The sequence below is a fragment of the Trematomus bernacchii genome, unplaced genomic scaffold (assembly GCF_902827165.1).
Source record: "Trematomus bernacchii unplaced genomic scaffold, fTreBer1.1, whole genome shotgun sequence".
NCBI lineage: Eukaryota > Metazoa > Chordata > Actinopteri > Perciformes > Nototheniidae > Trematomus > Trematomus bernacchii.
Window position 1 is genome coordinate 1,384,962 of NW_022988082.1, and position 23,958 is coordinate 1,408,919.

Sequence of the window (23,958 nt, forward strand, 5' to 3'; positions counted from 1 at the left end):
TAAGAATCTTTCAGTCAAATGTTTTTCAGTGGTGTGTGTGTGAGGTTAATTTTCAGTTGCGTGTGTGTGTGTGTGAGGTGTTCAGTAGTGAAAGTGTAAGTATTTCAGTAGTGTGTGTGCAAGGCCAGATGTGTTCAGTAGTGTGTGTGTGAGGTGTTCAGTAGTGAATGTGAGAGGATTTCAATAGTGTGTGAGAGGTTAATTTTCAGTTGTGTGTGTGTGAGGTTAATTTTCAGTAGTGTGTGTGCAAGGCCAGATGTTTTCAGTAGTGTGTGTGTGTGAGGTGTTCAGTAGTGAATGTGAGAGTATTTCAGTAGTGTGTGTGCAAGGCCAGATGTTTTCAGTAGTGTGTGTGCGAGGTGAGTTTGAATGTTGGCCTACACGGCCCCTCATACACTCAGGTGTGTTCCTCCAACAGGCTGTAGTCACATGATCTTTATGTTTACTGTTGTGAACATGCCTGCGTTACGGTGTGTGTGTGTGTGTGTGTGTGTGTGTGTGTGTGTGTGTGTGTGTGTGTGTGTGTGTGTGTGTGTGGGGGTAAGAAAGAGAAAAAGAGGAGAATGAAAGTGTGTGAGTGAGAGAGTGAGGAACAAGGTTGCATTGTCTGTTAGTGAAAAAGCAAATCCCTGCAGGCTAACGGCTGAGGAATGCTGTTTAGTGTTCCTCACTGTGATTGTACTGCTGTTGATGTGGACACATCGTGTGTGTGTGTGTGTGTGTGTGTGTGTGTGAATTGTGGGGTGTGTGGAATGCAGCAGGTGATGACACACGCAGGTTTAACCACCTCAGCTTTCTGTTTATCTAGCCACGTCTCAGATGCACGACTAAACTACACACACACACACACACACACACACACACACAAATGTTTATCCCCTCATTCACACTGTCTGTGTCGTATTTGTGTGGATATTGAACCAACATGTCTTTATTCCGTTTGGCATCATGTATGAGGAAACAGAACAGGGGGTCGAACCTCTGCAGTGAAGGGCCCCCTCCCTGTGTCTTTCAAACATTAGAACAAGATCAACTCCACATGGATCTTGTGCTTTGGTTTATCTAGTCCTCTAACATGAGAGACAAACGGACAGAGCGATCATGTTATGGGTGTTATTAATATTTTACAGAACATGTGTGTACAGGCTTCTGGGATCATGTGTGATCCTGTGACGCTTCAAACACTCACCTCTTCTTCATAAAGCTGAACCTCAAGAGGTCAGTGTGGTGTGTTTGGAGTATCAGAGGACCAGAGGACACACTGAGGGGACACCTGAACCTGAACAGAGTCATAGCACACACTCCTGATCCGCAGGGAGGTCAGGGTGGAGCTGATGTTTGTTGTTTGTGTGGCAGAGGCCTTCCAGAACACCGTGGAGCAGTTTGGCCGTCTGGACATCGTTATCAACAATGCCGGCATCAACAATGAGAAGAACTGGGAGAAGACCATACAAGTGAACCTGGTAAGAGGAAGAGAAGAATGTACTTTAACACCCTCTGTGTTTGGCCCTCCATTTCTTACTGTGTGTGTGTCAGGCTCTCTGTGACCCTCAGGACCACGACCCCCTCGGGGGGCCTGCCCACCTGCCAAATATGAAAACACAATGAATTACTCAAATGACTGAACACCTTAAATGAAAAAATGTAGGTTTTAATATATTTCAGTCATGCATCATTTATTGTATAAATAGAATAAATGCATGACCAAGGTCTTCACTACCTCTGATAAAGAAAAGAATTGACCTTGTTGTTATGATCATAAAATGCTGTTGTGATGATTCTCACAATGTGATGAATACAACTGCAAGTGTTTAACCCTGTCAAAGAGAGCAGATAACGTATTTAAAGTCAAGTTACTTTATATAAAAACTGAGAAACAGTCAGTAAACATGGGGCAAGAAGATATTACAAGAATAAATAAACCCTTAAGGATCCCCCCCAGCAGAGGATGGAAAGATGTGTGTAGTTTGACAGACTGCAGGTAAGTCAGGCTGCAGCATTACATTACATGACATGTCACTTGTTAGACGCTTTTATCCAAAGCGACTTACATACTCAATACTGTGGGCAATCCCCACAGGAGCACTTTGGGGTGAAGTGTCTCAGGGACACAACGACATGCTGACTGCAGTGGGGTTTGAACCTGATCCAAACACCAACACTCAACCCACCAACACTCAACCCACTGCACCACACGCCTCCCACAGCATCACAGACAGCAACCCGATGTTCCTAACATGTGGAACCTCTGGACGGGAGGCCAGACGTCAGTTAAACAGTTAATGCAGGCGGGACTCTGATACAAACCAAACACCATATACAATGTTCCAATGATGAGAACATATCTGGAAAACCCTAAACTTTCTGTCAAGAAGCTGCAGTAGAATATAGTCTGGATACTGCAAGGCGTAACCAATGATACTAAAATATAATTAAAGGAAAGCTTTTGTAAAATATATACAGTACTCCATGACTAAAGGTGAGCAGCAGAGGGTCCTGCTGGGGGAACATGGACACCTTAGGGTGTGGAGAGCTCTCTAGGACCATCAGAATATCAGACACACTGCTCCATTACAGTGTCGCTTCCTTCAGGAGGTCCTCCTTATTTGAAGATTCCTTCAGGATGGAGAATGTGTTCCTAGAAACACTACAGCTAGCAGGAACACAGACGTAAAATGTGACAAATATTATACAGAGCAAGAAGTTTATTAAAAGATGACAAAAAGTCAAAAAATCAAGTATCTAATGTGCTGTACTGTGAGAGGAAGACATTGTACCTTAACAGAGACTCTGAGCGGTGGAAGACTCTACCTTATATCTCATCTGTCTCACGTGTGCTTGCTCACCTGGTAATATAATTACCTTATCGAGTCCTCAGATAAGAGTGTTTTTTATGGACAGTATCCTGATCGGGTTTTTGAAGTATCCCGTGCATGTGTTAGAGCATGTAAACAGGACATCTGAATTTCAGAAACCCAGGCGCTCCTTATCCAGTTCATGAGAAATCCGAAAATGATAGCTACAGTGGGATCTCCAAGTCAGCCCCCCCCCCCCTCTAAACAGGACACTTGAGTGGCCTGAAATAGTTATGCCAACATTTGTAATTAATCACAGTTGAAAAAACATGCAAACATATGCATTAGCTGTATATCCACAATTGGGTTTCCACAACATAAAGCTTACAGAGAGCGGAGCGAACAGATGTCCTCTGAAAACACAAGCAGAAATAGCTTTACTGATCAGTAGGGTCACATGTTTCAATCTTGTTTCCTGCATTGGTCGACACTTGCCTTTAGAATGTTCTCCTCTTGTCTCTACAGACCTCTGTGATTAAAGGGACCTACTTGGCACTGGAACACATGAGTAAAGAGTACGGCAAGGAAGGAGGCATCATCATTAATGTATCCTCTATGGCAGGTAACACACAAACACACACACACTCGCACACACCACTGTTACTTCAGATCTGAAGAGAAAACATGATGATAAAGGCTAAAATACCCAATTCAAGGCTTCAAAACTGTGGTCCTCAAACCAATGTGTCTACGTGGACTATGTCCTTTTCTTATTTGTAAAGTCTATGCTTAGCCTAACATTGTCACTTTCACAACGGCCAGTTTTTTATCTGAATCAATGCCAGCAGCAGAGCTGAGCAGAGGTGTGTTAGGTCATTTCATTTCATTTAATCGTTTATTTGAACCGGGACAGTGCACATTAATGAACATTTTAAACAAAATAATGTTTTTAAATGTAAATGAGCCGGATTTTAGCTTTGAGCTAGTTTCCATCCGTAGTCCCGTCCGTCACATACAACATTTATGAACATAAGATTTATATACATGGCAAACAGAAATACATGACATGCAGAAAGAGCATGAGCAGCATACACGCCACAAGGCAGTACAATGTAGCAGCTACGACATATGAAGTGCAGGAGGAGATAAAAGAGATACATAAAGTGCAGGAGGAGATAAAAGAGATACATAAAGTGCAAGAGGAGATACCCCTGTATTAAAGTGCAGTTAGCGGTGATTACACGTCTGTTTGTTTCTTAACCATTCTTTGAGTTGACCTTTAAAACTATTGAGAGAGGGACAATCCCGTAACTCAGTTGGGAGGCTATCCAGAATGAGCTGACTTTAATGGAGAGGACATTTTGTCCAAAGGTGGTCCGTCTATGGTGGACTTCACAGTCTCCTCTGGTTTCTGACCTAGTGCAGCGTCCAGTGTGTTTTCTGTGGATGAATTCCCCTAAGGGAGGGGGGGGGGCAGTCCATGTAAACATTTATAAATAAAACACATACTTTTAAAATACTTAAAATGGTCAAAACTCAAGAAATGGTGTTTATCAAGGATGGTACAGTGGTGGTATGAATAAGGCTTTCTGTCAAACACCTTGATAGCTCTCTTGTACAGCTGTTCTATCGGTTTCAGGTTTGTGGCACAAGCAAACGACCAGTTTGTCAAACAGTATTCAATATGGGATAGAATCATACAGTGGAGGTATGACTTTGCAGCATTGATAGTTAAGAAAGGTTTAATTTGTTTAACATTTTGCAAGTTGAATTTAATAGTGTTGGATACTTTCTTGATATGTTTCTTAAAAGTCAAGTTCGAGTCCAGTATGACTCCTAGATACTTGAAGTGGGAGACTAGTTCTATTTCTGCTCCGTTTAAAAACACATTGGATACTTCGATTTTGACTGGTCGTTTACTGAACATCATGCACACTGTTTTTTTTACATTTAACTGTAAGCTAATGTTGTTCAGCCAGTGTTGAACCCACGTCCAAAGCATTTGAGAGACATGATGTGATTATTTCAGTATTTTTCCCGTGTACAAAGATGACCGCATCATCGGCATACATTTGCACATTGAACTCAGGACATACATTAGGCAAGTCATTAATGTACAGAGAAAACAGTAATGGTCCAAGAATGGAACCTTGTGGAACCCCAACAGGGTTCACAAGGTAGGGGGATTTGGTACCGTTGACCAAAACACACTGTTTTCAGTTTGATAAGTAAGACCTAACCCACTGTATTGAATCTGCCGAAAAATTGAAATGAGTCAGCTTTGTAAGGAGCACTTGGTGGTCAACAGTGTCAAAAGCCTTCCTAAGATCAAGGAAGACAGCACCTACATATGGGCTCGTGTCCAACATACATTTAACCTTTTCCACAAAGACACAGTTAGCTGTCTCAGTGGAGTGGTGAGCACGAAAACCAAACTGCATTGGGTGGAGTGGAGCGAAACCTTTATCTAAATGTTTGGTGATTAGTTTTGACACCCATTTCTCAGCTACCTTAGAGACACAGGGGAGGATGCTGATTGGTCTGTAGTTGGACATCATTGCCTTATCCCCAGATTTAAAGATCGGTGTCACCGTGGCCACTTTCCAGGATGATGGAACTTCCCTCGTGCTGATAGATTGATTTACTAGCATAGTAATTGGTTTTATTAGACCGTCAATATGTGTTTTTATGAAGTTGGTGTCTAAGTCATCTGCATCCCTAGCCTGTTTACACGAGAACGAAATGGGTTGTATCTGCTACTTTTCTCTTTCGTATAGCCCGTTCGTCCACACGAGGCCGTAACGGAACTATACGATCATTTCCTGATAACGATGAAGCCATATGCCCACCTCTGCTGCTCACTGCTGTAGCATGGTCAGTAGCTACTGCTACTGACCATGCTACAGATGTTAGTGCACAATCTACAGCACAATCTACAGCTCCTCTACCACAACCATCAGCAACAATGAACTACATGTTGCTAAATCCACCGCGGAGCATAAACAGAAGGGCAACCATGGCAACCATGCTCGGGGGGTCTTCTTTGTTGCTTTTGGTGTATTTTGTGGCGGAAGTACAGCGCCACTTACAGGCCCGGCATATGTACTACAGCGTCTCCAGCACTTTCGAGCGGTCTTGTGTGAACGGAAAACTTTTTTGATATCGAATTCGGTTCGTTTGCGTTTGCGTTCCCGTGTAAATGGGGTCTTAGTTTCACCTACCCCCCTTCACACACCTCCCCCTGAGCAGTAACGCGTTACTGTAATAATATTACTTTTGTCGGTAACGGAGTAGTGTAACGCGTTACTTTTATAATTCAGTAATCACACTACAGTTACTAACATTGCCCCGACATGCGTTACTTCGTTACTTTTATAAAATCAGTCATAATCACACTGACAGACAAGAGGGGTTTCCGCCGCAGGTTTATATGTACGTAATCTGCGCGACTTGCGCGTCCACATCTCCACGTGCAGTGCTGCATAAACATGGCTGAGTCAGCGATAACTTTCGAGGGGTGGAGGTATGCCCATTATTTTGAGTTCGTCCGAAGAATAGACAGGAATGTGACGGTGAGGTGCAAACTGTGTCCAGGCCAGAAGCTGTTATACACTGCTGCAAACACCACGTCAAACCTCAACAAACACCTGCAAAGAACACATGCTAAGGTGAAGCTAATAGCTAAGGACCCCCGAACCCAGAGTGAGGATGTTGTGAGTGCGCCGCCGCCGACTCCGAAGCAGCAAAAATGACCGGTAACCAAAGCAGAGATGGACAGGCTTGTAGCATCCTTCATAGTAGAGGTAATGTTGCCCATTTGCACAGTGGAATCACCATCGCATCGTTCAGAGATATACTGCGCAAAATACAGATAGCAGGAGACAGAGGACAGCCATGGTCAGAGCTATCTGGATCAGTCTTATGCGACAATGGAAACTGAACTAAAGAGAACATTTGAAACTTTAGCAGTCTGCGTGATCTGCCTGTAGGGAGGGGCGGGCCGGCCCTGCGAGTAAAGTAACGAGTAAAGTAACGAGTAAAGTAACGAGTTACTTTATGTAGAGAGTAACGAAGTAGTGTAATATATTACTTTTTTTTAGTAACGACCCCATCTCTGCCCCTGAGACCCTTCTACAATCTCTGTCACTTACTTACTTACTGTATGCAGTCGGAATCAGTCTATGATTTTGTAAATATCTGTTTCCCTTTGAAACAAACTTGAAGGATACTATTGATAAATGTATCATTTTGAAAGGATATTTCATGCATACATTTTTTTTTTTTTTTTTCGCTAGCATATGTACATAACTTGATTTAAACGACCATCATGGGCTCATGATATCAGTTTTTAGTGTTGAACCATAGTTTTGGCTTCAGAACTGTGGCTTATTTAAAACCCTTTAGTCACTAGCTACTAGGTCTAATCAGTGGCGACTGGTCATTAGGGGCAGGTGGGGCACAGCCCCACCTAGTGTCAGCAGAAAGTATTACAAATAATGATTACAAAAATGCAAAAAAATAAATAAAAAAATATATAAAATATATTTTAAGATCATGTTTAATCATCTGATTCGTCTGTACATTGCTGTTTTAGTCTGTGTTCTTCTAATTAGTGTGTCTACAGTCACAGTGTGTGCCTATTGAGCTGTTTAGAGCCATGTGGGACAAAACCTGATTATGCCCCTTCCTCTCGCTGTGAAGTCAACGGTGACTGTAAAAACTACACTGCGCATGCTCAGAGTATTTTGTAATGAAATGTGTGTGGCAAAAAAATAATGACCAGAGGGGCACGGAGCTACCATCCCCACCATACGTCATCTCAAATCATTCAGAGCTGATTGGCTGTAAGTACGTGTGCCGCGAAAAGTGTGCTGTGTGAAGAGGAGACGAGAGAGCTGCAGTGGCGCGTCCTAAAACCAGGAAGTAAGCACAAAAAAGCAATGAGGTTTCTCCAGAGGATTTTAGAAAATAGCTCGAAATAAGATCTGTGGGAAACGTACCTGTTAGATAAATGCACGTTTTGATTAGTCGGATAACATCCACATGTCTACCCTACTTATATAATTTTTTTATCATAAATCTATGGATTAGATTTATGATAGACTTTTGAAACTACAAGAACATAAGGAGGACTTTTACAAAAAAGTAATAGAAATGTTTGTCCAGAAGGATAGGCAAATGGACTTCATCTTCAAGTCAAGGTAAGACCGCCATTTTATTGAAAATGGGATCTTACTAAGAGAGAACAATTCAATATTTAAATGATAAAATGACATTTTTTGGGTATCCTTTTGTTGAACTGTCTGTTTAAAATTAATCGAAGCATCAGACAAAAAAAGCTTTTGAAAATAATATTATATTTTGGTTTAGGTCAAAATATAATATTTGTAAACCTGAAGAGTCAGTGCCAGTGCCTCACCAGCCATGAACCTCACTGCACGTCACTGCAGAAGCTTATATATAGACATCTAAGTTTTTTGTGCCCCACCACTTTTGTACATATAAAAACGCCACTGGGTCTAATATATATTCCTCAAACTGCATGGCTCAGATTGCAATGTAGAAAACTAAGTGGGTCTACAGCAGTTTCCCTGAGAACACTGTCACTGAATGACAACACCAGAGGGTCTACATCTTTAACATGAAGTCAAAATGTGGATTATGTAATCCTGAGCTCTGGCGAAGACAAACTGAAGGAGAACATGACTGGAGCCTGACCCTGTTGGATGGGGGAAGGAAAATGTGCTTTCATTTTTCTCTGAGGCAATAGCTGGGTCCGTGCTGCACAAAAGCCATTTGAAGTCTCAAGTTACAGGGGTAAGAATATGAGTCACTACTGTCTTATTTGAAATATATCAACTTTGAAGCTTTAGTGACACCTCAGTAGTAGTTTGAAGCACGTAGCACTCCTCCCCAAACATTACCCTTTCTGAGACACAGGGATTCATTTATGTCAGAATGTCACAGATGATTCATTTGTCTTGAAGCAAGAGAACAGATCTTCTCTCTCCTAGAGTGTTCGTTCTGTGGGAAACACACGAAATAACACACTACCATGTGGGCGCAGACACACACCTGTACCCCTGGATCATCTGCTCCTCTGTCTCATACTGATTTGTTCTCCTGAGGGGTGTTGGTTTGTGGTCAAAGATCGCCAACTGTTCCGCAGTGTGCTGCCCTGTCAAATCCTGAGAAATCCATGTGATCTATACGCAGCTCCGGAAATCAAGGCATCCGTCTGGTGGTGGTGGTCAACGCGTCCTCTCTCACGCTGCAACGCCTGGCAGAACCCTCAGGCATTGCTGCTGAGACTTTCTGTTAGCTAGCCTTGTACACATTCTGAACTACACTGCTGTCTCTAATGTTTGAGTTTGGACCTGTCAAACTATACACACAGATACAGATAAATAAGATCAAATGCATGCAGTTGACAGAATAGTCAAATCAGACAGATAGAGGCAGTGTGCAGAGAAGCATCCAGGCTCAGCTGCTAGCATCCATCCAACCCAGTCTCACATCTAAACGTTAACTACGTTGGTCCACAACTTGGGACTAGTATTTCTACAAAAACGCCTCTGAAATTGTAGGATCCCTACGTTTTTTTTCACCATTCATTTCCAATGGCTGGCGTCTATGTCACGTGATCTTCAACTTTCTCTCCGCAGAAATAAAAAAACATGGCCGACCTTCGTTTTATTCTCGGTAGAAAATGCCTATTTTAAGGTTAGTTTGGCCATTAAAATGCGTTTTGATGTCATTTGATGCGAGAAATATGAGTTGTTATTTCAGATTATGTGTGCAGTGGATGTACATGATCTTTAGTTTGCTAGTTATTACGAAGATTACTTCAGGAAATTGTGTAAATACAACGTTTTCATTGTTACCAAGGTGGTTGCTAGGGACGCTGCTATCGATATTATGTCTGTTATGTTGTGTAACTGTTTAATGGTGTTATCTTTATTGCTAACCCACCCCACCCCTTCCCCGTCAATTTATAGTGTTGGTCCACAGCGCAAACGTATTAGTTTAACAAAATCCGCGGCATAGATACGTTATTTTCCCCTGTGCAATTCTCCAACCCAGTCTCACATCTCACATCTCACATCACATCGTCATAAACGTCATTTCTTTTCACACAATACGTCTCCTTGCAGTATCAACACTAATTCGGCTGACTTTTATATTTTATCCAATTGGTAGATAGGCTATATTTACACCATAACGGTGCACAGCTGATAGAAAGAGACACGTAGTGGTTAAAGCACGTTATTGAATTTTATTATTTGTATTATTAGATATTAATAGGATCCCTATAAAGTATATTCATTACTCGTTATTCTCTACTAATAGTTAATTAAAGACTGTATATAATGACTATTTTGCACATCCCTTTCAAGATTTCAAGATTTTCTAAGGTTTATTGACATATATTATACACAACTACGGTGTAGTTATGCAATGAATGAAAAACTTGGCTCGCAGGTTCCTCAACAGTGCATTCCAAGACATCTATCAATATGTGTTTATACCTCCAGCAACTATGTTGAAGCACTTATTTTTAACTGATATTATACATATGTTTTACTCTTATAAGATGTATGTAGATAGTATAAGAAATGTGCAGAATATGACAGTTTAATGGTGGAGGTACACACATATTGATAGATGTCTTGTAATGCACTGTTGAGGAACCTGCGACCCAAGTTTTTCATTCATTGCATAACTACACCGTAGTTGTGTAAAATATGATATGTCAATAAACCTTAGAAAATCTTGAAATCTTGAAAGGGATGTGCAAAATAGTCATTATATACAGTCTTTAATGTCAATAAACCTTAGAAAATCTTGAAATCTTGAATGGGATGTGCAAAATAGTCATTATATACAGTCTTTAATTAACTATTAGTAGAGAATAACGACGAGTAAAGAACATACTTTATAGGGATCCTATTCATATCTAATAATAAAATATTAAAATGCAATAACGTGCTTTAACCAGTAGGTGTCCCTTTCTATCAGCTGTGCACCGTTATGGTGTAAATACAGCCTATCTACCAATTGGATCAAATATAAAAGTCAGCCGAATTAGTATTGATACTGCAAGGAGACGTATTGTGTGAAAAGAAATGTAAGATGTTGTTTAATTGCTTATATATTTATGATCCACGTCAAGTTTTCAGTTTTGGCGGCAGTTCCTGTTTGTCAAGAAGTCTTGTCATCAGGGCTCTATAAATAGAGTTAACTACGGCAGATATGTCATATTTAATGCAGCCGAAACGTGTATTACAATGCCGTTATGTGATGACTTTCAAAGAGAAAAGCAAGCACACTCGGAATAATGTATTATTTAATTTTGTTATACAGTCTATGGTTGCTACAGAGGATTGTGGGTAATGTCCGTCAAACTTCCGGGTTCCTCCATGGGACCTTATTTCGGAAAAATTATGTATTGAAGTCAATGGAGAGAGAAAGATTATCTTTCGATCCTGTTTGAATTGTGCCACGAATTACACATATGATGTTTGTCAATCTTAAATAATAATTTCCATGTCAAAAAGTCACAGTTTGTCGTAAAACTGTTGAAATATAAGACTATGAAATGTGTGTGTATGTACAGCTCTCAACATGCCCAGACTTGTAGTGATTTTCACCTCTTTTAATACTTTTAATACCACATTACGCAGGGTTGCCAACTTTGGGTACCTGGCTGGAGTGAGATTTTGATATCATGGGTTTAATTCGGTTTAATTACACATATGCGCACGAAATGACTGCTATCGTGTCAGCAGCGGGACCTTAGCATATATATAGGATATATATACAATATATACAAATACACAATAATGGACACAGACTATAAAGGGCACACAGTTTCATTCACTAATGAAAGTCAGACATGTTTGTTTCCACTGTTTTATTGTGTGCCTGTCGTGATAAGCAATTAATTGACTTATCGTACGATAAATAAAAATGAACTCGATAACTTTTCTGACCTCGATAAATTGCCATTTACAGTACATGAGGATGTGACTAGCAGTTTGAAAGGATGTACTTGAATTATTATTATATATTATCATTATGTCAGTGGTCTAAAATGGTCATACAACGGTGCCGACAATATTATCGTTTATCGCAATAATTTCCGGGAAAATGTATCCAACAAAATTAATTATCGTGAGAGGCCTATACATGAAACACACACACACAAACAAATCTACAGACTTACTCCAAACTGCCAAATATATTAATTAACACACTCTCACTCTCATATACTCTTTGACTCTATTTTGGCCTAGTAGAACAATAAGCAGCAGACTTTTACTTTTTTATCATTTCTACTGGATCTTAGATCTGCGCATGCGCTCCAGAGCATTTTTGTTGGGTAATCTATGGTAGGGCTAACCCATACAGTGGTGGGGCTCAAGTCAGTATTTGCAATGTAATTACATACACGCTCCCCCCGACAGTGAAACGCCACGCGTGAGGTTTAGATTATTTCCCTGTCTCAATCCAAATTGAACTGTATGAAATAAAAAGGCACATTTGTCTTGTAGTAAATAAAAAGGGCGACCTGGAGCCAATCCTGCAATTTCCCCACAGGTGAAAGAGTTGACCCCTGCAGGGGGGGTCTGGGGGGATTCTCCCCCAGGAGAATTTTTTAAATACTAACATAAAATACACATTCTGGTACTCTCTTGAGAAGAAAAATAAATAAATCTATTACTACACATTTAAAAAAATGAATGCCATATTAGTTTTTTGTTACTTTGTTCTGAAAGCTGAACCTGCTGCAGCAGTGCTGCTCCTCACAGAGAGAAGAGGGAAGAGGCTGTGTGAATTACTTTACATTGTGGATAAGGGTGGATAGCCCCCATTGTTCTGTGTGTCAAAATGAAAGACAGCCCACACACCTATCAATCATCAAACCGTGGGGTCTTATTTCATTACGTGTTGATTTCTATCAACACGTAATGTTGTATCGATGATATGAGATGTACTACTGCAAAAGTATTCTCATCTCCGTCGGGACTTCCTGCAACAACACCACGCCGTTATCGTGATTCTGATTGGCCAGAATACATTATCAAAGATGTTCTATTGAGAAGACGATCACTACGTGACAAAAGTTTTCAAAACCGTTTCTCGTCTTCGTATTCTTATTTTTGGCGTGAGAATAGTTTGGGCAGCGTGAGAGCGTGAGATTGAGAGTGAAAGCGTGTGTCACACGCCAGATGCGTGAGAGTTGGCAACCCTGCATTACGTCACACGTTTGATGCGCGCCCGTGATTGAAAATCTCTTTATTTAAAAAATACGGGGAATACGGATCTCGGGGTCTCCCTCCTCCCTGTGCGCACTGCGCAGATGCGACGCGTCATATGACGTCACATGTTTGGCATGTCTCGATTGAATATGCTTTATTTAAAACTAAAACAAGGACAATAAACAAAGCAGTCTTTGATATTCTGTCTCTCACTGTTTACATAAACCTACCATTACAATGATAGACTGTTCATTTCTTTGTAAGAGGGCAAACTTACAAAATCAGCAAGGGATCAAATCATTATTTCCTCCACTGTATATGTTACTTATGCTGCTTTTAGGAGGAGAGCGGCTATCTACCACTGCACTGACAATGTGTAGTGAAGTAACAGCCACTGGGGCAGAGGTCAGAGAGAGGTCACAGGTCAGCAGACGGTGATGTCTGCTGGCCACTCTGAAAGAACTGATGCTGTTAGTGTAACGTTGAGGCCTGCTTCATGGTGTTCGGGCAGATAACATTACATTACTTGCCTAACAACCGCTACCATTATTTTGTTTTTGTTTTTTCAATAGAAATAAAACCCTTGCAATTTGTAAAGAAAAAGTGTTTTATCAATACACTTCATAGCTTTTAGATTTGAGCATTATTCTGACATATGGCATCTTTTCTCTATTTGAGATGAACAAACATGTTCCTTGTTCAATAAAGACATAATAATGATACATGCAGAACAGTAATTAGACACAGGTTTGTTACTGTGCACTTAAGCTGGATTTCTGTAGGTTTAATAACATTCCAGAGGATGTTGTTGGTTATTGTAGAATTCACCATCCACATCTACAGGAGCCCCGAGCAACAGCCGACACACAGAAATCATGTTTCACTTATAACATTGTTTTCTTGCATTTGTCGCCGGGCTCCCAGCCAGCGAGCCGTCTACAGTTTGAGGACAGGTTGAGATGGTTCTGGCTCTAAGAGCGCTAATCACACCTTTACCAGATAACACTGCGAGACTCTGAGCACCAGCTATCCTGAGGGAAGCTTCGGAGGGAACCAGATGGTTCCATCAGTCTTTCCTTCCTATACCCAGGTGGGACAAACCATTTGCCGGTCAGGACCTCTGGGGGCCCCAGCAGAGTTTCCTCTGGGGCCCCCAGCAGAGTTTCCTCTGGCTGCTGGTGACATGTCTCCTCTCTCCTTGTTCTGTCTGACTCAGCCTTCCTGCACTCCCCTCACCAGCCTGTCTACACTGCAACTAAACATGGAGTCATCGGCTTCACTAGAGCTATGGCGGTAAGACACACACACACACACACACACACACACACACACACACACACACACACACACACACACACACACACACACACACACACACACACACACACACAGTTAACATGAAGCTACTGAAAGCTCCGCTCCTCCCTCCTGTCTCGCAGGACGCGTCCTCACAAGGCGATTACGGCGTCCGGATCAACGTTCTGTGCCCGGCCTTCGTGGACACTCCTCTGCTGCACTCAGTGGAACATGAGGACAACATGGGCAAGTTTGTCAAGTTCAAGGACGATTTCAAACGAAGCATGAGCAAGTTTGGAGTTTTACAGTAAGTTAACAAACAAACGTGTCTCTGATAGTTTAAATGATATGTTATGTATGTTTGTGTTCACAACATGTTTATCTGTGTAATGATAATTAGATGTTTAACTGTTCAGAATTTGTACTGACACAGCAAGGGTTTAAAAGGTCTTGGAGTCTTGGTCGTTATGAGTCTTGCCAATCATTGTTTTGATTAAACATGAGCCAGTTCAGCACTGGGCATCTAAGTTGTTTAAGTACAGAAAATATCTAAAACATATATTTGATTAATGTCTGGTTACTCATGAGTCAGTGAGAATGAGAGTGGGGTTGAGCTCAGGTCATTGAAGGACACACATACTGAACATGACCAGAACATGTCCACTGCCCCCTGGTGGAGGGCTGCAGGACATGGCTCATTGGCCCCCTGAGAGCTTAAGGGGCAAAACTACAAATCCAGTTACATGCCAAATCTTTTTTTCCATAAAATGGGTTTATTGGTGTCATTTAAAGTCATTGTTATCACGCTGATGTGTGTACTGCTCAGTTTAATAAGTAGTTTGGTGAAGGATGAGAGACTTCAGGATGTGAGCTGCACTTCTATCCTCTGCTGGCAGCTTGAAGTGGACCGTCGTGTTGAAATCCGACACATAAATGACGTTTCTGAATAATGAATCATGAGTCTGTGCAATAGAACATTTGTCAAGTTGATGTTTTTATGGAGATATTATGATTATGTGTGTGTCTGGCAGATGGCAGTTCCTTTATTTCTGTATTTTGAAGCTCTTTTTTGGGATTTTGGGAGGAATTGGAGAAGCATTGTCTGTTTATTTGGTTTATTTAGATTAGACTATAAAATAACCTGCATTTTATTTATTTTTTCAACATATGAAAAGCTTTAAAGTGTGTGGCATTTTACATGCAAGGTTGCGTTATATTGTGACAGCACACTACATGGTCTGTAGTGTGTCATAACTGAAGAATGGAAAGTACATCAGCACAGCTCTGGTTTTGTAGAAACTGTATAATGTAACTCTTTGTTGTTTTTAATGTGAAAAATGTGAATACAAGTATTATGAATACTGAGATGGAATATGAGTAGTGGTCACAGTTATGTGTTTCAGTCACAGGACGTTCAGCACACTGATGAATTGCTCTTTGTACCTAAGATTGTGTCTGTGAGCTGATGGTGATTTATTCTCTCCAAACAACTGCAGTGAAATGTGCGCTCGAGAACACTCAGCCTGTCTCTGTTCTGATTACATTATTATTTCACACAAGTGGCCCAGAGTCCACTTGGCAGCTGAATGGTACTTTCTCTGTCTTTGTTTATTTGGAGCCGTTCTAAGAGAACAAGAGATAGAACTAATAGAACAGTATTCTATTAGTATTATTAGTTCTAAGAGACTGAACCAAAGCATGGTCAGAAATGCACTACACTTGAGAAGACATCAGAGAATCAAATGAAAAATGTTCCAAGGTCCTCCCTTCATCTGAGGGCTCATTACAGCTTGTGATGAACTGTGAACGTACCACCAGGCTCTGAGGAACCTTATTACACTGTGCAGCTCACACACACACACACACACACACACACACACACACACACACACACACACACACACACACACACACACACACACACACACACACACACACACACACACACACACACACACACACATCACGAGTGACTCACTGTTTCCTGTGTGTGTGAGTTCATGTTGTCTGTGTTTGTCTGCAGGCCTTCTCTGATCGCAGAGGGCATGATGAGGCTGATCATGGACTCCAGTCTGCAGGGGGCAGTGATGAAGATCACATGCTCCAAGGGAATCCACTTCCACACCTATGAACCCATGTCTGCCTGAGCCTATACACACTGCCCCTGATTGAATGTGCTGACCTTCATTTGGATGTCCTTCCATATGTCACACTTCTGTCACAATATGCACATATTATGTTCCAGCTTATACATTTGTCAGAAGACAGTTTTAGTGTGTATGAAGACAACGGAGCAGCTGCTCTGTCTACAGAGGATACTGCTCACTAATGTGTTACTTCGATTTTATATTGTGAAATTGTAATAATGGCAATCTGTTTGTAATTTATATTTATATTACAGTATGTGTCATTAATAAATGATATAGGTGAAATATATGTGTGTTTCAAATGTTTCCACAATGCAGAAAATAGGGTTTCATCTTAATGTCACTCTGTCACACGCTGAGACTGTGGATAACATAAGATACACTTTTGTTGATCCTGTATGGAAACTCAGGTGTCTTAGCAACAGCAAGGGTAAAACACAGGATAGGACAGATATGAATTCAGACAAGGTAATAGTAATATTAGTAATAATTATAATTACTATAATTATTATATAAAAGGTATAATAATAATAATAAAGAAATTACAGAGTAAAAACATGTTAAAAAAGTGACAGTATAAGTTAAAATGTAAGGTGTTTACATACATATACAGTTAGTATAGTTAAGGGTGTGTAATATAAATTCACTGGCGACTTTATGAGGTACACCAAAGGCCTGTACTACGAAGCCGGATTTTCCTAACCTGGATATGTTTGAGTTAGCCGGTTGGCCTAATCCAAAACATACGCGCTCTCGCTAAACTGTACTACGACGCTGGTTATCAACTCGTTAACTCAAGCCAGCCGTGTCCTATCTAGTTAGGTGCGCGTTCACATGAAAGGGGTGGTATTTGGAGCATTCGACCAATCACAAACATGGACAAGCGTACTGACAGCGCAGTGTCATACTTCCTGAATGAAAAGTGAACTTTAATATTAGTCAAATATGAAGAAGTTAAACTTTAAACATCCATGACTTAAACACTTTATCCAGGATAAAAGCCACATAGTTGCACCTGCAAGGTGAATACAGCTGGTAAAAGAAAAAGTGTTTGAATGCGTACATTAACAGGTTTATGATATCACTGCCCCGTCTAAGACACGATCTGACTTTAATTACATTTGACTCGAGTGTTTCGTCAACTTAATGTGTTGCTTAAAATAATACTTCTGCATACAGTATGTGACACTGTGAGTGTTGCACGGCCAGATACGGCTCAGCTGACTCAGATAAGGAAATATATGATACATTATGATGTGATATGATATGAATGATAATGGGACACATCGACGTCTGCACTCACAGTGCCGCGGACTGTACGTAATGTTACTCTGATCCGGTTACTTATGTTGTGGCAGATATTTAAGTAAGCTTTCTTAACGCTAATGTTATAATAGTCAGATTGCTCTGAAGATGGGAGGGGATATTCTATTCATTCTCACGTTCACACAGTCAGTTGATTTTTGCCGGCCGTCTTTCTGTATTTTCTTTATCCTGTAATATGAATTGATCGCTTTAAACTCCGCACACGGAGCTCTGATTGGTCAGCAGGCGGTGCTTTCACTGAGTTGATCTCTTAGCCTGCAACCTAACCTGCTCCGGAGCAGGTTAGCCGCTCAGCATAAGTTACCATGGAGATCTAGATAAGCCAGTCCTTTATTAGTATATAAGTGCTTTGTTCAGTGGCGTCGCCTGGCCTGGGCATCCGGGGCTTTAGCCCCGAATGTTTTTTCTGTAGCCCCGGACAATTCTCCCTTAATAATATAATACATTAACCGTGCTTTACGTGAACCTCATCATGACACAAGAGAGGACGGCAGGACTGTAATTTCCCGTGTTCAGTGAATGCAACAGAGGCATGACACCAGACCAATCAGAGAGTTGCATGGAAATAAACGTGTGCTTGTGTCATTCAAGCTCGGCTCTGTGTGTGTGTGGCAATAGCGCAATTAGTGTGATAGAGAGAGGGGGAGGGAGAGAGGGAGGGAGGGAGGGGCCGGTGCCAGCATGGACCGTGTTGTTAGCATCTGGTTAGCTAGCTGCACTAACGGACATAAGGAGCTGTTTGTTCAACAAGAAGCTGGAGGAGAGTCCTCTCCTCTCAGACTGAGAGACTCAGGTGAGCTAAAGGACTCTCTGAGTGTTTAGATAGTTTACTTTAGTCTAAGTTATCTCAGTGGGTCTCAAACGGTTTGGTCACAAATGATTCAAAAGATTATTTCTGCGGCACACGTTTATATGATCATTATAGTTATTAAAAAAAAGAGAATAAAGGAAAAACAGTTATGAAATACTATATGGCAGTAAAACAAGAATATAGTTTAAAAGGGGAGTGATTTGTAAAATATCCTTAAAGAAAAAGTACATCTGTTTACAGTTCTGCTTCATATGGGTGTTGAGAGCTGTATCCATAGATCTCTTCATGTTGCTCTCAAAGTGCACCAGATTGATGCTTTTAACTTCAATATTTATAAAAAAAATCTTCCCGGGGGAGCATCCCCCTGGACCCCCCTAGAGGAGGTTAGGTCCCCCCCCCCCACTCATAAAAAATAGCACTTTACCCCTGCCTATATGCCGTGAGCTGATTATCGAGCCTTCATTGTAACAGTTGCGGGTGTACTGTGTGTGTGCGTGTGGGGAGTGTTGCAGTAGAATATTCCACTGTAGCGCCGCCGCCACTGTGGGCTAAGCCCCGAATGTTTTCAGGTCCAGGCGACGCCCCTGGCTTTGTTAGTAATTCTTTGTTAGTAATTCTATCGCTCAAAGTGGAGTCGAAAGAGATGAGTTTTCAGTCTGTGCCGGAAGATGTGTAAGCTTTCTGCTGTCCTGATTTCAATGGGGAGCTCATTCCACCATTTTGGAGTCAGGATAGCAAACCAACGTGTTGTTGCTGATGGGAACTTGGGTCCCCCTCGTAGTGCTGGTGTAGCGAGCCGTTTGGCCGATGCGGAGCGGAGTGCACGTGCTGGGGTGTACAGTTTAACCATGTCCTGGATGTAGGAAGGGCCAGATCCATTCACAGCATGGTACGCAAGTACCATTGTCTTGAAGTGGATTCTAGCAGTTACTGGAAGCCAGTGAAGTGAGCGGAGGAGCGGCGTGGTGTGGGAACATTTAGGAAGGTTGAAGACCAGACGAGCCGCTGCATTCTGGATGAGCTGCAGAGGTCGGATGGCACATGCAGGTAGACCGGCCAGGAGGGAGTTGCAGTAGTCTAGGCGTGAGATGACGAGAGCCTGGACCAGAAGTTGCGTCGCTTTCTGGGTCAGGAGGGGACGTATCCTCCTGATGTTGTAAAGAGTGTATCTGCAGCAGCGGGTTGTAGCAGCGATGTTTGCAGTGAAGGACAGTTTGTTATCTAGGGTCACACCCAGATTCCTTGCAGTCTGAGTCGGGGAAACAACAGAGGTGCCGATGTTGATTGTTAGGTCAAGAGTGGGACAATCTTTTCCAGGAAGAAAAAGCAGTTCAGTCTTGTCAAGGTTGAGCTTGAGGTGGTGAGCAGACATCCACTGAGAGATGTCTGCTTCAAGCAGAGATGCGTGCGACGACCTGGGTCTCTGAGCGGGGAAAGGACAGAATGAATTGGGTGTTGTCAACGTAGCAGTGGTATGAAAAACCATGCGGGCTAATGACTGATCCGAGCGAGTTTGTGTACAAGGAGAAGAGGAGGGGACCAAGAACAGAGCCCTGAGGGACCCCTGTAGTTAATTGACAAGGGTCAGACTCGGACCCTCTCCAAGTTACCCTGTAGGTACGGTCTTTGAGGTATGAGGTGAGGAGGGAAAGTGCAGAGCCTGAAACTCCAAGTTATTGGAGAGTGCGAAGGAGGATCTGATGATTCACCGTGTCGAATGCAGCAGACAGGTCCAGAAGGATGATGACAGAGGAGAGGGAGGCTGCTTTAGCCGTGTGCAGTTCCTCAGAGACAGCAAGGAGAGCAGTTTCTGTGGAGTGACCTGCCTTGAAACCAGACTGGTGCGGATCCAGAAGGTTGTTCTGATGGAGGAGAGTTGTTTGAAGACAGCGCGTTCAAGTGTTTTAGACAGGAACGGGAGGAGAGAGACAGGCCTGTAGTTTATAATATCAGACGGGTTGAGAGTGGGTTTCTTTAGGAGAGGGTTTACTCTTGCCTCCTTGAGAGTGTTTGGAAAGTGACCAGAAGTTAGAGAAGTGTTGATGAAATGGGTGAGAAACGGTAGAATATCAGGAGCGATAGTCTGAAGGAGGTTTGATGGGATAGGGTCCAGAGGACAGGTGGTAGGACGGGCAGAGGTAATGAGGGTAAGAACCTCACTTGGAGAGAGAGGGGAAAAGGAGGTCAGTGTGTGGGTGAACGGTGGGTCAGGTGACCCAGTGGTGACTAATGGTGAGTCTGGTGACCCAGCGGTGAGTAAAGGTGGGTCTGGTGACCTAGCGGTGAGTAAAAGTGGGTCAGGTGACCCAGCGGTGAGTAAAGGTGGGTCAGGTGACCCAGCGGTGAGTAAAGGTGGGTCTGGTGACCTAGCGGTGAGTAAAAGTGGGTCAGGTGACCCAGCGGTGAGTAAAAGTGGGTCAGGTGACCCAGCGGTGAGTAAAGGTGAGTCAGAAAAAGAAGAGCGAATATCATCAACCTTTTTTTCAAAGTAGTTAAAAAAGTCGCTTGACAGAAGGGAGGAGGGGGAAGGGGCTCTGGGGGGTTCTAAGAGGGTGGAGAAGATGGGAAATAGTTTTTTGGGGTTGGAATATGAAGAATGGATCTTATCTTGAAAGAAAGTGCTTTTTGCCTGAGAGATCGAAGCAGAGAAAGAGGAGAGGAGAGCCTGATAGGTTAGGAGGTTGTCAGGGTGTTTGGATTTCCACCGTTTCCGCTCTGCTGCCCTAAGGATGGTTCTATTAGCACGCAGTGCGTCATTTAGCCAGCGAGCAGGAATTATCCAGTGACTCGAAACGGGTAAAGAATGTGTTTAGTTCATTGGCAAAACAAAATTAATTGTCCGTCACAATAGGTTTAGCTGAAGATGACATTCCTGTCATGGTTTTCATGGTGTCCAATACTTTCTGGGGGTTTTTGGCTTTAAAAGCTGAACAGGAATGGTGACAGCACAGTTCCTTGGGGGGCTCAAGTGTTGCTCAGCAGCGCATCAGACACGCTGCCTCGAGTCTGACATACTGAGGTCTGCTGGTGGCTGGTGAGGTAGTCTGTGATCCAGGCCACCAGGCTGTGATCCACCTGAATCACTGACAGCTTTGGAGTAGTCGAAGAACAGGATTCTTACAGAGCTGTGCAGCCTCTCCAGATGTGTGTATGCTCAATCCTCGTATGCAAACTGCAGGGGGTCCAGGGAGGCGCACTCATACCCCTTTCCCACCAAACCAGTTCCAGTTCTAGCTCCGTGCTAGTACTCTTCTGGTTCCAAACTGGTTCTTCTTTTTAGCTCTAGTTGTGTCCCAGAGCCCGCCTGCTGCTGCGTCATGACGTCACCATTTACGTCGCAGATTTTCTCCCCAACGCCGCTCAACAATGGGAGACTGCGTCGGGTCGATGATCGTGTTTTAATCGTACGAAGCCAGATTAAATTAAAGAACGATTTATCCAACCTTGTACTTTTCTCTAGAGTCCTGTGGTTCATTGTTATTAATGTGGTTCATTTACCGACCGCTGCAGTGCTGCTCGTCCACCGGAGTTTAGTCTATCGTTTATTCTCCCGTTAACTCACGGCAGAGTTTATTCTCCCGTTAACTCACAGCAGAGTTTATTCTCCCGTTAACCCACCGCAGCGGCCGCTGTAAAGTATTCACTGTCTGACTGTCACACAGCAGCTGATACATATCCCCCATCCCCATAAGTGAATGTGTTTCAGTTTGAATTGAAGCTGTTTGGCATCACAACACCGTTATTAAAGTGTCTCTGGTATTAGACAGGTGATGTTAGCATAGCAACTGAAGCTCACCTGACTGTTTGTTGTTATCATATTTTCTACAGGCATATTTTACCGCCGTATTTTTCTTTATGATCTTACTTGTGTAGCCCATGTACTGATTCCACCCGATAAATAAAACAACAGGAAATCGTATGAGGCCGTGTGCTGGTATTCAAAACAGGAAATAACAGCGAACGGGTGATCATTCAAAGTAAGGTAAAAACAGACAGCATCACACTATGCCTGGTTAGTATTGCCTCACTTTATGTAAGTGTGTTGTTCATAAGTGTGTGGTCCCGTTGTAGTCACTATGCTCAGCGCCCCTGCTCCAGACTCCGGAGAAAGCGTGACATATCTGGTTCTTGGTTTTTGACGGGCAGTCGAGTGGGGCCAGTTAAGAACCGGTTTTCTGGCCAAGAGCTGTAGCCCGGAGTTCATATCTAATTAAATAATGAATTACAAATTACTGACATTATTTAAGTTTGATTGCATTACTATCAAATGTAAGCATATACTACTTGCTGACTACCAAATGTAAGCATATAATACTGACATGTGTTAGTTAAGCAATGTGCAAGAGCCAGCCCGCTGCAGAGAAACAGGAAGAATCGGTGCTTAATCAGCTCTAGCTCCGAACTGGACCTGGAGCTGCTTTGGTGGGGAAGGGGCGTCAGGGGGCTTAAGATGCTGCAGGAGCAGTCTCTCAAAGATCTTCAGGTGAGTCAGAGCTACCGGCCTGTCGTCACCTAGAGGGCGGGGGCATGTCTTCTTGGTCAACGAGACAATGTAGGAGGTCTTCCAGATCTGGAGCACCTTCTCCAGCTTCAGAGAGACTGAAGAGGAGCTGGAACCAGTTACGTTTCTTCCAGAGAATGTGCTCACTTAGCAGTGATCTACGTATAAAGTATAGCAACACTCATGGTTTTTCATAAAAATGTGCGTTTGGATTATTAATCTTTGAATAAAGAAAACAGGTGTTGCTGTCCTTATTCCAAGTGCAGCAGACTCTGATAGGTGGAAGGATTGTTCAACTGCATACTATAGCACATATCCACATGGTGGGAAGTGCCCTACAGCAGGCTGTGTATTCAAAATAAAAGAGAGGTAAAAGACGCTGAACTATTTTTCTTCCCTATCTTTGATTTCTGTTTATGTTCATGTTGTATTCATCTTCTTTTGACCTTTTATGCTTCAGGAATCAAATCAGAATAGATGTTTGATCACAGAACCGATGTGGTTATCATTGACATCAGTATCTTGTTCAACAATGGAAAATGTGTTAAGTATTCTTAATGTTGGTGTATTTCAGAGTCTGTCTGCACTCAAGAAAATGTCTTTATAAAGCACACTAAAAAGCAACCCTTTGAACAAAGTGCTGTACAGACCAGAGTAGGTAGCTGACAAAACATTGATCACAAACAAAAGACACATAAACACCACACAGGCACACATCTGCCACATGGAGAGGATTCAGAGTTTGGACTGATCAGAGTGGACCGGGGGGGCTTTATTCTCTATTCACACTATTCATTCCAACGTCCAGCTTTGACAGTGA

The 23,958-nt window shown here is 42.4% G+C and overlaps 2 protein-coding genes across 3 annotated transcripts in view; one reads left to right on the forward strand and one right to left on the reverse strand.

The window, feature by feature from the left end:
* hpgd (15-hydroxyprostaglandin dehydrogenase) overlaps positions 1–16,789 on the forward strand; it is a 28,096-nt gene extending 11,307 nt beyond the window's left edge. The window contains exons 3-7 of one of the 2 annotated variants that reach the window (XM_034120947.1): positions 1,357–1,463; positions 3,321–3,417; positions 14,274–14,350; positions 14,497–14,660; positions 16,377–16,789. In XM_034120947.1, the coding sequence (XP_033976838.1) occupies positions 1,357–1,463; positions 3,321–3,417; positions 14,274–14,350; positions 14,497–14,660; positions 16,377–16,500 (569 nt within the window). In that variant the 3' untranslated portion in view covers positions 16,501–16,789. The remainder of the gene's footprint in view (positions 1–1,356; positions 1,464–3,320; positions 3,418–14,273; positions 14,351–14,496; positions 14,661–16,376) is intronic. The other variant, XM_034120948.1, reaches the window with a different exon arrangement.
* Positions 16,790–23,838: 7,049 nt separating this feature from the next.
* wdr17 (WD repeat domain 17) overlaps positions 23,839–23,958 on the reverse strand; it is a 28,343-nt gene continuing 28,223 nt past the window's right edge. The window contains exon 32 of the mRNA XM_034120892.1: positions 23,839–23,958. This exon is cut by the window's right edge and continues 742 nt beyond it. The gene's annotated coding sequence lies outside the window, so the exon portion shown is untranslated.